The sequence below is a fragment of the Neoarius graeffei genome, chromosome 21 (genome assembly GCF_027579695.1).
Source record: "Neoarius graeffei isolate fNeoGra1 chromosome 21, fNeoGra1.pri, whole genome shotgun sequence".
In the NCBI taxonomy this organism is placed as follows: domain Eukaryota; kingdom Metazoa; phylum Chordata; class Actinopteri; order Siluriformes; family Ariidae; genus Neoarius; species Neoarius graeffei.
This window is the reverse complement of record NC_083589.1, coordinates 11,404,686-11,418,833: the sequence shown is the minus strand read 5'-3', so window position 1 is coordinate 11,418,833 and position 14,148 is coordinate 11,404,686. Positions and strand designations below refer to the sequence as shown.

General features: G+C 40.0%; 1 protein-coding gene across 1 annotated transcript in view; it reads left to right on the top strand.

Annotated features, from left to right (window-relative positions):
• The window catches only part of dus4l (dihydrouridine synthase 4-like (S. cerevisiae)), a 33,817-nt gene extending 19,972 nt beyond the window's left edge, over positions 1-13,845 (top strand). The window contains exons 7-13 of the mRNA XM_060903862.1: positions 324-415; positions 2,394-2,494; positions 2,689-2,836; positions 2,972-3,107; positions 7,048-7,150; positions 9,928-10,028; positions 10,367-13,845. Of these exons, the coding sequence (XP_060759845.1) occupies positions 324-415; positions 2,394-2,494; positions 2,689-2,836; positions 2,972-3,107; positions 7,048-7,150; positions 9,928-10,028; positions 10,367-10,402 (717 nt within the window). The 3' untranslated portion in view covers positions 10,403-13,845. The remainder of the gene's footprint in view (positions 1-323; positions 416-2,393; positions 2,495-2,688; positions 2,837-2,971; positions 3,108-7,047; positions 7,151-9,927; positions 10,029-10,366) is intronic.
• The last annotated feature ends 303 nt before the right edge of the window (positions 13,846-14,148 follow it).

Below are 14,148 nucleotides of genomic sequence, written 5' to 3'. Positions count from 1 at the left end.
TGATCATGTTTGTATAATATTTGTAAAAATAATATTCTTTTTTTTTTTTCCAAGAATGCAATGAAGGATTATTATTATTATTATTATTATTATTATTATTATTATTAATAATTTTTAAAAAATTATTTTAATTGAGAGCACCAAAAATACATACAAACTTTTTACTGTATCATTGTGGCATCATCACACATCATATTTGAGGCTGACAAGATTTAATAAAGACCCTGTTCTGTAAATGCAATGGCATATAAATCAACTATATAATTTAATGAGGGTTTTTTTTTTCTGTCTGTTTCCCTGACAGGAAGTATAGGCCTATAAAGATGACTTTGCAGTGGACTGCAGTGGCCTTGTTCCTCTATATTGAAATCGGAATTCTTCTCCTGCTCTCCCTGCCGTTCATCTCGGCTCAAAGGTAAACTGGAATCGAGTGAACGCTATATCTGTGAGGAATTCTGTATGGTTCTCATTTTTCTGCTCAATGGATCTGGAGCCTATCCTGGAATCACATCTAGCTGGGATGCCAGAACATCACAGTTTCAGATGATGAATTCTTTTAAAATGCACAAAAGATTTTAATCATTTGACTTGGAAACACATTTATTTATTCATAGAGATTCAAGTTTGAGAGTTTGCATCTATTTGCGAATGAGCTGCATTTATAAATAATATCCATCCTTCTACCCTCCCATCCATCCTTCTACCCTTCTGTTCTTCCATCCTCCATGCACTTTCATTCATCCATACACCCATCTACCCTCCCTTCCATCCATCCTCCATACACCCATCCTTCTACCCTTCCTTCCTTCTCTCCATCCATCTAGCCTCCATACACCCTTCAATCTGTCCATCCTTCTACCCTTCCTTCCATCCACTCATCCATCCTTCTATCCATCCTCCATGCACACTTCCATCCTTCCATCCTCCATGCACCCTTCCTTCCTTCCTTCCTTCCTTCCTTCCTTCCTTCCATCCATCCATCCTTCCTTCCTTCCATCCATCCATCCTTCTACCCTTCCTTCCATCCTTCTCTCCATCCATCTAGCCTCCATACACCCTTCTATCTGTCCATCCTTCTGCCCTTCCTTCCATCCACTCATCCATCCTTCTATCCATCCTCCATGCACATTTCCACCCTTCCTTCCTTCCTTCCTTCCTTCCTTCCTTCCTTCCATCCGTCCATCCATCCTTCCTTCCTTCCATCCTTCTACCCTTCCTTCCATCCTTCTCTCCATCCATCTAGCCTCCATACACCCTTCTATCTGTCCATCCTTCTACCCTTCCTTCCATCCACTCATCCATCCTTCTATCCATCCTCCATGCACACTTCCTTCCTTCCATCCATCCATCCTTCCTTCCATCCTTCTACCCTTCCTTCCATCCACTCATCCATCCTTCCATCCATCCTACATACACTCTTCCATCCTCCATGCACACTGCCATCCATCCATCCTCCATACACCCTTCCATCCATCCTACATACACCCTTCTACCCTTTCTTCCATCCATCCTTCCTTCCATCCTTCTCTCCATCCATCTAGCCTCCATACACCCTTCCATCTGTCAATCCTTCTACCCTTCCTTTCATCCACTTATCCATCCTTCTACCTACCCATCCATCTATCTGTCTACCCTTCCATCCTCCATACACTCTTCCATCCATACACAGTTCCATCCATCCATCCATCCTACATACACCCTTCCATCCATACACACTTCCATCCATCCATCCATCCATCCTACATACACCCTTCCATCCACTCATCCATCCTTCTACCCACCCATCCATCCATCCATCTATCTGTCTACCTTTCCATCCTCCATACACTCTTCCTTCCATCCACTCATCCATCCTTCCACCTACCCTTCCATCCATCCATCCATCCACTGATCCATCATTCCATTCATCCATCACCCATCCACCACCCATCCTTTCATCCTTCATTCTGCCCATCCAATCATCCATCCACTCATTCCTCCATGTGATCAGTCACAATGCAACAGTGATCTAATGTAATCTGTTGGTGGGGTAACCACCAGGATAAATGAACACATTCTTCTTTTCTCAAATTCTACATAGTACAGGAATACTGACTGTATTTTCATCATAAATATTTAAATAACGTTGTTTTTGTTATTGTTTGTTAGTGTATATCAAGTACAGTGTTAAATTGTTAATCAGAAGGTCTAGTACCATTCCATTAAAAATTTTTAGCACAAGAGTAAACTGGCTTTTGAACTGGAAGGGCTGGCTCATAAGACACAGAATTCCCATTACTAGTGCTGAATCATTACCAAAACAGCATGTTTCCTTCTGCATTCTAGAAGGTAAATAATAGACTGTTCTATATCACACACAATCCTTATGCATGGCTTGTTGTTTTTTTATGCAGATGGCAGATCATTTTTAATCTGAACATATGGAACCGCATTGGTTGGCTGTGGAAAAGAGGATTTCTAGCAATGATTATTATCCTCATTGTTCTCTTTCTGGGTATGTGAAGTGTGACCCTACTCTTTCTCTCTTAACAAGAACATGATATAATTGTGCATACAAGCGTTTTAATCGATAAAATTGTCTGTTGTTGCATTCAGCTTTGTAATGGATGTTTATCATCGCTGCCATTATAAGTCCCTGGAAAGCAATTTTGCTGTCAGTCTAACAGAGTCTTCTGTATTGTACTGTAGATGCTGTGAGGGAGGTGAGGAAATACTCCGCAACTCAGATCAGTAAAGACTCGAAGGTGTACCCGAACATGTTTGACCATGTGCATATGAAGTTGTTTAGATCTCAGAGGAACCTGTACATCTCCGGCTTCGCCCTCCTCCTGTGGCTGTAATATCCTTAATACAGTACCTTTAACAACATAATGAACAATCACTGTGCTGTCAGTTGTGTTTACTAACAACATTTAAGTTCTGCTTTCACCTGCTTGATTTTTTTTTTTTACTTGTGTGTGTAAAATGGCAGACTTATGCAACGAGTCATCATGCTGATAAATCAACTTGCAGCAGCTGCAAACACCAACTCGGCTCTAAGTATCCAGATAGAGGACGCTAATCAGGCTGCCAAAAAATATATGGAGGAAATTGAACAACTCAAGCAGGTTTTTCTTTCTTTTTTTTAACCATTTGACTATATCTTTGAGGTAATCAAGTGCTAGATCTCAGGTTATATGAATTATGCTTCACTATGGAAGAAGAGACTTCAGCCTGAGCAGAACAGTATCCGTGTTATAAGAGCAACTATGGCTGAACCACAGACTACTCTGTTCTATAACACCCCTCCTAACCACCAGGGGCAACAGACTTGTACCACCTTGTGCCTTTCAACAAAGTCATGTGACCATTTGTTGACGCAGTCTTTGTTGACCTTTCCTCTTGCCATGTGACCGTGTCAGGGCTTATACACCTTTGAGCTGTCTGTCCTCCAAAGCTGCTGATAGACTCAGATTGTCCCTTGACAGCAGCATGTGTTTTGGTTGTTCAGCTGCTAGCTTGTGTTGGGTTCCCTCATGAGTTATCCTTCACTCCTGCATTGTGCAGGTTCCGCCTGACATTTTCACCTGCTGCATTGTAACCTGGTTGGGTGTGTTGAATGTGGTTGGGTGGTCTTCCATCACCATACACTGCAGTCCCTGATAAGCAGAGTAAGATGCTGGAAAAGTGATCGGAATCTGTTCCTGGGCATGTGAACAACCTGGAATCAGACAGGGAGACATTTTCAATCTGGTGGCCCATATTAGATCTGCAGCCCATACCACTGAATATGCTCTCCAGCACAACGCCAGTCATGAAGGACTTCACTGTATAATAGCGTACAGACTTAAGACTTCATAAAGACAAAGCAGGTTTAGGTCCATCTGCTATACCATACTGTGTGCCGTGCTGGCACCTGAGGATGCTAGAATCGCTAACTGTAGCTACAACAGCAGTTCCTGTAGGCTTGTTGGAAATTTTAGAAGTGGCTTATCAACTTGTAGCTAAACCCAAAAAACACAGAAGAAACCACATCCCTGTTTCATTGTCCTACAGATGCCTGGCACACTGGAATTACATGAGAGACCTTGCTTTCCACTGCTGCTGTTTTCTTGGGGTCTCATAAACTTGCTAACCCTTCCCTCACTGCCCCAGGAAGCTGGCATGGGATCTCACCCTTACACTTTCACCCGTGCGGAAGATTAAACTGAAATGGGTCTTTCTAAAGACTGCCTTTTTGCTCAGGATCACCTCAGCAAAATCCCTGGAAGAACTACATGCCTTCTAATAAGCATGTGTTGGTTGTTGAACCTGGGGGTTTTGCCTCCTTTAGTTGACCATGCATTCTTCTACGGGGTAACTTGCTGAGAGTCCCTTTTGATGCTCAATGCACACACTATGGTGTAGTAATGTACAGTACCAGTCAAAAGTTTGTACACCCCTACTGTACTCATTCATGGGTGTTTCTGTATTTCTGACATTGTTGAACAAAACTGAAGACCTCAAAACTATGAAATAACCTCTGGAACATATATGGAATTGTGTGGCAAAGAAAGTGTTAAACAAAATGTTTCCTATTTTGACTATTGCCGTTATCTTAACCAGCTTTGAGGTAGTCACTTGGAATGCTTTTCAATTAACAGGCGTGCCTCATCAAAAGTAAATTAGTGGACGAGTTTCTTGCCTTCTTAATGCACTTGAGGCTGAACAGTAAATAGTAAATAATAAAAATACAGGGGGGCGTCGTGGCTCAGGTGGATAAGGCGCCATACCATAAATCTGGGGACCCGGGTTCGATTCCAACCCGAGGTCATTTCCCGATCCCTCCCTGTCTCTCTCCCGCTCATTTCCTGTCTCTACACTGTCCTATCCAATAAAGGTGGAAAAAGCCCCCCCAAAAAAATCTTTATAATAAAAATACAGTAAATGGCCCTATTCCACAACTGTAGTAATCCATATTGTGTCAAGAACCGAACAACAAAGTAAAGAGAAACGACATCCATCATTACTTTAAGACAGGGGTTCTCAACCTTTTCTACTTTAAGGCCCACCTATTTATACTTGTAATGAGTCGGGGCCCATTAAAAAAAGATCCCCAATTATTTTGTCTCATCTATTGTATAAGAATCTAATAATCTACTGTAAAGTGTATTAATGGGATGCAACATCACTCCCTGTTACAGATGGGAGCCCAGGAATTAAATAAATGCAATAAAAGCAAACTGTTTTTAATTGTAGGTTTTGTATTTAAAACTGTATGGATGTGCCAGAAGCCAAACCATGCATGCAAGGCATTCTCAGCCAAAAGGGATTAATGATCCAAATGTGGAGTCTGGTCCATTAACACTAACTTATTGCCATGTTTGTGTATAGCAAACAAGCAAGCTATTAAAACCAAGAAGTGAATATAGAAACCACTCAATGGGATTAGATGTCAGAAATGGCAAGCTGAGGTGATGTGAGGACCCAAGAGCAGACTCAAGACAGGCAGTGTACAAAAAGAAACTTCTTTAATGAAGTACAGGGCAGAGGTACAATAGGGCTCAGGCAAAATCGGTGGTCAAAGAACGGGCCAAGAGGTCAAAACACAGAAGAGCAGGCAGGCATGGTCAGGGACAAAAACAGGACAGAAAAATCTTCATAAAAACTGAAGAAAACGGGGACAAGGGAAACCCAGGCAGAGGAAGCAAAAAACACAATCTAAAGGAACAGGCAGGTAGAACAGGGACAAAAACTGGACAGAAAACTAAGCAAAAAAACACAGAACGATACAGGCAGGGGGATTCGAGAAGTCACAATACCAAAGGGCTGTAGCGAGGCGAGGAAAGTCTGCAAGAGACAGTCTGGCAACTGGAGTAGCTCCAAACAGCTCTTAAGTAGGCCCTGGCTGATGGGAGAGGAATGGTAGCAGGTGTGGGAGTGCCGCTTCAGGAAAGATGGCCTCCAGCAGGGCAGGACTGAATTCCTGTCCTGGAGCCGGCATGGAAGTCCCACAAACTCAGGCATGGATGGACTGTGACATTAGATCCTTACACGTTAACAAAGAAGGATTTTTCCTATGAGTTGTAAAATTATTCATCCATAGAGTTCCTCAGCATCTCAAAGTACCTGATGCTACAGACATCATTCTACACGAACACACAGATGAAAACCTGGAAGAGCATGGAGGAGCACAACTTTTTACATGTGTCTGGGTTAAAGATCTGGGGATCAGGACACTACAAGATAGATGGTGGTAAATGGATCCAAGTGCAGGAAGTGTGTTTATTAGCAGGTGTGAGATTTACGAAAGCAAAACAGAAAGCAGAATCATAAAGCAGAGTATTTAAACAGTATTATAAACATGCCTAGAAACAAACGTGACTGTGATAATGATGCTTCACAAAGTCTCTGAAAACAGCATCCGTATCTGCACGTGCTGATTGCGCTCAAATCGGTATCAGGCGTTTCCCATAATGACTGGGTCCCAAGCGTATGCACAACACGCTCCGTGAGCAAGTGCGGCCGCTCAAACTGCACCAGGCTCAAGCGCGTGCAAAGGCATGCGTCAAGTGTTCACCTGCTGTGTGACCACAACTTTTAGCTCACGTATATCACCATGCATCGCCACCAAAATGCCTCATTTTCATCGATAACCTATCGCAAAGCATCACGAGATGTAGTGTGACCGTAGCTTAATAAGGCAGATGTAACGTCGGATGGAACCCAGCAATTGTACCCTACTACAAGTAAAAATTAGCTTCAACTTGGAAATTTTTTTTTTGCAGCCCACTAGATGGTGGCCGTGGCCCAGTGGTTGAGAAACACTGCTTTAAGACATGAAGTGACCTTAATTAATAACGATAAAGAAAAAAAACACTGAATTAGAAGAAGGTGTGTCCAAACTTTAGACTGGTACTGTATATTCAACAATCAGTAACGCAAGTTAGAAATGAAAACTCGCACCACAGTGGTCTTCTGAATGGATTACTGGTCCATATTTCAGGTGTGTACAAATACCTGCTGTATGCTAATAGTTTGAGTTCCAGCTCAGTGTACTAATAAATACTAATCTCCCCACTGCTCTAGGCTTTGAAAGATTACACTGGCGATGAAAAGAGGGCACAGGGAAATGTACATCTCAGGAATGAGGTGCGCCAACTCACACAGGACCTGAAGACATCTACTGAAGGTCAGTGATGTTAATATTTTAGTCCAGTATGACCAAGTGTGGCGGCACGGTGGTGTAGTGGTTAGCGCTGTCGCCTCACAGCAAGAAGGTCCGGGTTCGAGCCCCGTGGCTGGCGAGGGCCTTTCTGTGCGGAGTTTGCATGTTCTCCCCGTGTCCGCGTGGGTTTCCTCCAGGTGCTCCGGTTTCCCCCACAGTCCAAAGACATGCAGGTTAGGTTAACTGGTGACTCTAAATTGAGCGTAGGTGTGAATGTGAGTGTGAATGGTTGTCTGTGTCTATGTGTCAGCCCTGTGATGACCTGGCGACTTGTCCAGGGTGTACCCCGCCTTTCGCCCGTAGTCAGTTGGGATAGGCTCCAGCTTGCCTGCGACCCTGTAGAACAAGAGATAATGAGATGAGATGGCCAAGTGTAGCACGAGTATTGCCAAATTTTTGTATAGATTAAAAGATGTAGAAAAAAAACATAATCATTCTTTCGTCTTAAATGTTTGAAAGCTCAAGTTTTTTTTTTTTTTCCCCAAAAAAAACATGGTGTGACTTTTCAGTGTAACTTTCCAAACTGATAAACTGGAGGCGTGTAACATTAGATGCTGCTGTTCATGTAAATTTGAAAAGGAATGAAATTGTGTAAGACTTGATGTTGATTCAAAAACATGAAGGAGCTTAGAGAAAAGGCGTGATGATGATTTAATGGGCTATGCAGCACAAACAATAACATCATTAACTGGGAACAGATTTCAAATGAATGTTTCTGTTCCCGAAGAGTTAAAGATTGTTTTAGTTACGTAAAGTTACATAAAACAAAATCTCATACACAGAGCTTTTTAGCTAACAATATGAAATATTAGAAAAATTGATTAAATCTCACTGAAACATTATAAAAAGCATTATGTCACTCAGATTTGCACATGGCAAAGATTTGTTTTTATCCCCCGCTGGCCGAAAGGCCCGAAGGGGGGTTATGTCGTGGTGATTTCCGTCCGTCCTGGGAAGGGCGCTCATCTTCTGAAATCAACTCCTCTCGCAATTTTTGGAGGAATTTCACAAAACTTGACGTAGTTATTTTGCTAAATTGGGTCACATTTTACCAGAGTTACAGCCCTTGATTAACAACCTTGTACTTTCACAATTTCATGAAGGTGTGCTCGCCTTCTGACATTAACTCTTCTCACAAATTTTGGACGACTTTCTTGAAGCTTGGCAAAAAGCCTTGTTATATGACAGTAATACGCATATTGTGATTTAATTTTGCTGGGAAAATCTTACCAGAGTTTTGACCCTTGATTTTAAATAACTTTGACAATTTCATGAGAGTGTACGTTCTTCTGAAATCAACTCCTCTCACAACTTGTGGAGGAATTTCACCAAACTTGGCAAGAGGCATTGTTATATGTTGGTAATACACATACTGTTATTTTGTTAAATTGGGTCACATTTTACCAGAGTTATGCCCTTGATTATTAACAAACTTGTACTTTGGCAATTTAATGAAGGTGTGGTTGCTTTCTGAAATCTTCCCTCACAATTTTTTTTGTTTTAATCCCCCGCTGGCCGAAAGGCCCGAAGGGAGATTATGTCGTGGCGATGTCTGTCTGTCTATCCCAGGAATGGTACTCACCTTCTGAAATCAACTCCTCTCACAATTTTTGGAGGAATTTCACGAAACTTGACAGGATTCTTTGTGTCGGTATATGTAATACGCATATTGCAGTTTTGTTCAATTCAGTCGCATTTTACCAGAATTATGGCATAGTTTCCAGCGGGGGATATCTTGTTGTTTGGCATTGGGTATTGGTTGATGGTTCACATTTTACATTAAAAACCAAAAGTTTAAGAAACACCACAGAGAAATATCATTTTGGAGTTGTAATGAGGATTAAGCACATAAATGTAAAGCCAAAAAAAAAAAAAACTCACCGTATCAAATGAGCAGTTTAAATACATAGTTTACATACTGAAACTCTAATATACAGCCCATGCATGTGATAAGAAAAAGAAAAACATCAGAAGGCATTTTGGCCACTTTTTACTGATTTCAAATGTTTGGTTTTATTAATAAAAGTGCATCAGACTCCCAATTTTTAAAAACTAAAATCTAGTTAAAAGGGATACAGGTAGGTGACATCTGCCCACAAAATATAATACATGAGTTCATTTATTTATCTTCAGAAAGCAGTTTGTCCTGTTTAAGGTCTATACTGGGGCTGAGGCGGGAACGCGTCCAGATCAAACCACTTACTGCTGATGCTCATATATCATCAGGACCAGTCAATATAAATTCAATAGTTTGTTTTTGTTTTTCAAGAATTCTGATTTAAGTTAAAACTGTATGAAATTTTTGGCACATCACCTGTCCAGGTAGATAGAAACAAACTGTAGGGAGAAATACGATATTTAATGAATACACTCCAGTCTTAAGACACATGAAGGTTATTCTTAGACACGTCAGAATATAGATTCTGTCAAGTGTAAGGATTAAATAAACAGACACCTAGTTTAAATAAAAAAAAAAGACTTATTTTGGCCTCAAATTGTGTTTGCGTTACACGTTAGTACTGTAAAGCCTCGCGTATTTGAATGCATCCTTTCCGTTTCCATCCATAGTGCTAGGCTGTACTGCAGTGTATGTAGTTTTTATCTAGTGGCATACTGAAAAAGGCTTCTTGCATATGAGTAGATGAAGGTAGAGTATACTCGTGAAAAGATTATTTTGCTTTAATATGAAATGTTTATGGTTTATGTACAGAATCTGGATGTAACTTCCTTTGACTTTACAGCTCTGAACAAGTCCAAGTCAGAAGCAGATGCCATTAAAGAGCAAACAGAGGCCCTGGCCAAGGACTACGATCATTTACGTCAACACCAGAAGAAATTGCAGGTAATCAGTTCCAAACCATTTATCAAGCAGCTTTACTATTTCAACTGGTATGATGAAAGATGTTGTGGTAAAGACGAATCACATGATCACACATCTGTTTCCTTTTCACTCAGATTCATTAAATGCTTTAAACCTCATCAGTTCTTCTATCTCAAGCCCACACACACTTTTACTGAACTTTAATATACAGTTGTCACTTGACATTTGAGCATGAATTGAATATTAGAACTGAATTTGCAGGAACACTGCAGATCATGAGGTGACTCTTACAAAGACTGTAAGAAGGCGCCATTTCTATTACCTCATACAAATGCAACTATATCCTCTTTTCATCCTAGAGTCAGACCGAGATTGAAGATAAGAAAGATATTTGAGACAGTGTCCGATTGAGTCACTGTCCTGAAGCAGCGTGGTGTCCCAGGGTTAACCCCACAGCACTGGATGCAGCTGATACAACTTCCAGAGCTGCAGGGATGCGCTTGGACATGCCGTCATGTTCACCATAATAATAATGCAATGAACATTTCACAATCTTTAAATGCTGTTTAAGAGTAGGGCTTTATTCTGTATCGATATTTTATTTAATCTTCAGTAGCAATTTATACACTTAAATATACAGTCCTGTGTAAAGTTTTTGGCACGTCAAGAAATTCTGTAAAGCAAAGATACCTTCAAAAAACATTAAACTGAACACCCATCCATCATCTGTAGCCGCTTATTCCTGGACAGGGTCGCAGGCAAGCTGGAGCCTATCCCAGCTGACTACGGGCGAAAGGCGGGGTACACCCTGGACAAGTCGCCAGGTCATCGCAGGGCTGACACAGAGACCAACAACCATTCACATTCACACCTACGGTCAATTTAGAGTCACCAGTTAACCTAACCTGCATGTCTTTGGACTGTGGGGGAAACCGGAGCACCCGGAGGAAACCCACGCAGGAATGGGGAGAACTTGCATGAAACTGAACTTTTCTATATGAAATAAATATTATAGAGAGCAGTAAACAGTAATGAAACAGTCAGTGTTTGGTGTGAAAGCACTTTGCTTTTTAGAAACATGTCAGGTTTAAAGAGCTCAGCGTTTGAGTTTTACTGAGTATCTTGGACAATCACAGTTCCTCTGGAGACTACTGCACTTGCTTCTGTTTATATAAGAAAATCTGACTGAGTTCATGACCCTTTTTGTCTATGAAGGAATGCGTTTCTGTCATATGTTGCTTCCATTACTGTTATACAAACATTTTTCTGTCACAGGGATAGGCTCCAGCTCGCCTGCGACCCTGTAGGACAGGATAAAGCGGTTAGAGATAATGAGATGAGTTGTAAAAGTAATGTTTGGAAATCGTAAATTTTGTACCGATTCAATAACACAGAAGTCATAAAATAAATATCCGTAACAAAATTTATACTTGAAAAAATTACTGTGAGTAAAACAGGACTGTATATTTAAACATCCTTATATTTACAAGTAAAATATAAGAGGTTAGTCGTTTTATTTAGCTGAAATGTATAGTTTGCATTGATTTTTTTTCTATCTTTATTACTTCTGTATAACTCTCATGAACAGTCAAACCAAAATGTTTACATTTATAAAATGTTTTTAAATTTGTACATAAAAGCTGCTTTTTTTAACTTCAAATAAAAAGAGTAAGCTGTATGTGAGGGTAAAGAAGTGATGTGAAAGAATAAAATAATTTCTAGGTGAATGTGAAGGTCATTCCTCTATTTTTGGTATATATTTGTCTGTGACGTATAGATGAGTTTCTCCTGTCAGTAGGTAAATTAACACTATATAAATCCGACTTGCAATAGTTTAGTTAATTTTGTAAATAATTGTTTGAGGTAGTTGTGATAAACCTGGTCTTTAAAGGCATTACTGCATCCACATTTCGTGTTGAAAATTATTACTCAATACTTATAAATGAATAGATGAAAAGAACACAAATCATGTCATTAAAAAAAATGTTATGTGACAGAACAAACGGAACATGTTCTGAAGTGTTGCTCCATAAACTGGATCAGTTTCCACTAAGATTGAGAACTTGAGTGAAAGCACAACATGCAAAGATAGGAGAAACTCTAATAAAAATTCTTACCTGTCAGGAGGTAAATTAACACTGCTTTCACACCAAACACTGACTTTTTGTTTATTGTTTACTGCTCTGTATAGTATTTATTTCACATAGAAATGTTCAATTTAATGTTTTTTTTTCAAGGTATCTTTGCATAATGTGTTCACTTATCACCATCATTTTGGGTTAAAACTTGCATCAGTGTTTTATCCAAAATATTCTTCTTGCACGTTCTGTTCTTGTACAGCACTGTAGCCTGAATGACTGCCACTCATTCAAGACAAAATGCAGAAAAATATATTTAGGTTTTTTTTTTTTTTTTAAAGCCAGAATGTGGTTATGTCACTTTTTTGGTGGTGAGGATCATTAAACTATTGTGAATTTTGTATTTTCTTTAAATAGCAGTCCCTTCATGTGGGTTATTTATTTACACTCACCGGCCACTTTATTAGGTACACCCATCCACCTGCTGTTTGATGCAGTTCTCTAATCAGCCAATCCCTTGACAGCAGCACAATGCATCAAATCATGTAGATCCAAATCAAGAGCTTCAGTTAATGTTCACAATGTTTAAACATCAGAATGGGAAAAATTGTGATCTCAAAGTGTGACTTTCACTGTGGCATGGGTGTTGGTTTGAGCCAGATGGACTGGTTTGAGTATTTCAGAACCTGCTGATCTCCTGGGGTTTTCACGCACAACGGTCTCTAGAGTTTATACAGAATGGTGTATAAAACAAAAAACATCAAGTGAGGGAGCAATAGTTCTGTGGGTGGAAACAAATGCATTGTTGATAAGAGAGGTCAGAGGAAAATGGCCAGATTGGTTCTAGCTTTGTTGCCAGGAAGGATATAGTAACTACCTGTATATCCTATATAGTATTGCAACCGTGGTGAGCAGAAAAGCATCTCGGCATGCAACAGCAGAAGACCAGATTGGGTTCCACTCCTGCAGCCAAGAATTAGAATCAACAAGAAGTTCCTATAAAAGTGGCCAGTGAGTGTGTATCTGTCTGTATCAGGGGTGTCAAACCTGACTTCTGCCCTGGGACACATCGTTTCTGTGAAACCCTGAAGAGCCGTAAACGAAGTGCGATGTGTATACAGTGGGGTCTAAAAGTCTGAGTGCACTGGTGAAAATGTTTGTGTGGCATTCTTTAAACCAAACATTTTCATTACAGTTGACATTATCAGCAACAACTTAAGTGAAAAGTAGAATCTTTGAAATATTTGAGTTTCAGAGTTTCTTAGTATTTGCTCCGCCCCTTTTTGCTTTAATGACAGCGTGAACTCAAACTGCATGACTCCACAAGTTTGTTTAAAACCTTACAGTCCATTTTAGATGAAATCCATCTGAGTGTCATCTCATCACACACTTCAGTAGGATAGATTAGACATGAGGGAAATCTGACCTTTTATACAAAGCAGGGAGCTAGAAATAGTGCAGAATCTTGCATATTGAAAAGTCAAATGTTGCACATTTTTCACAATTCTAAAACTTAATTTTCTGTTTTTAATAAAGTCCAAGATTTTCAATGTAGTCTCAGTCTCTAAGAAACCCACCGTATATACACTCAGGATAGCTTGAGAGAGTGATACTATACCCACATGTGGAGCTGAGAGGCGGCGAAGTAGCTGCTGGAGTTTTCCTTCTGAAAGGAAAGTAAATTGGGATATATAATATAAGGTGTAAAATGTTTTCATCTTCTTTAGTGGAATTTACATCAAGGCATTTTATGACAATGTTATTAATTTGGAAATAATGCATATGGAAATAAACAAGTGTCATCACCGCTCCTACTGCTCTCTGAGAGTTTCCAATTTAATTGCAGAAATCAGGAGAATAATCATGATTTTATTTTGTATATTTTCTCATCCCACCAAAATTTCTGGTTATGCCACTGACAGCACAACGTGCTTCTGAATCAGTTTTGGACACGAGCGTGACTTACATCAAACTCAGCAAACAACCAGCATGTACAGTATATACAGTGGCTTATGGTAACTACCCATGAGAGGTTTTAAAAAGTGGAAAAAAAGGCTAATGCT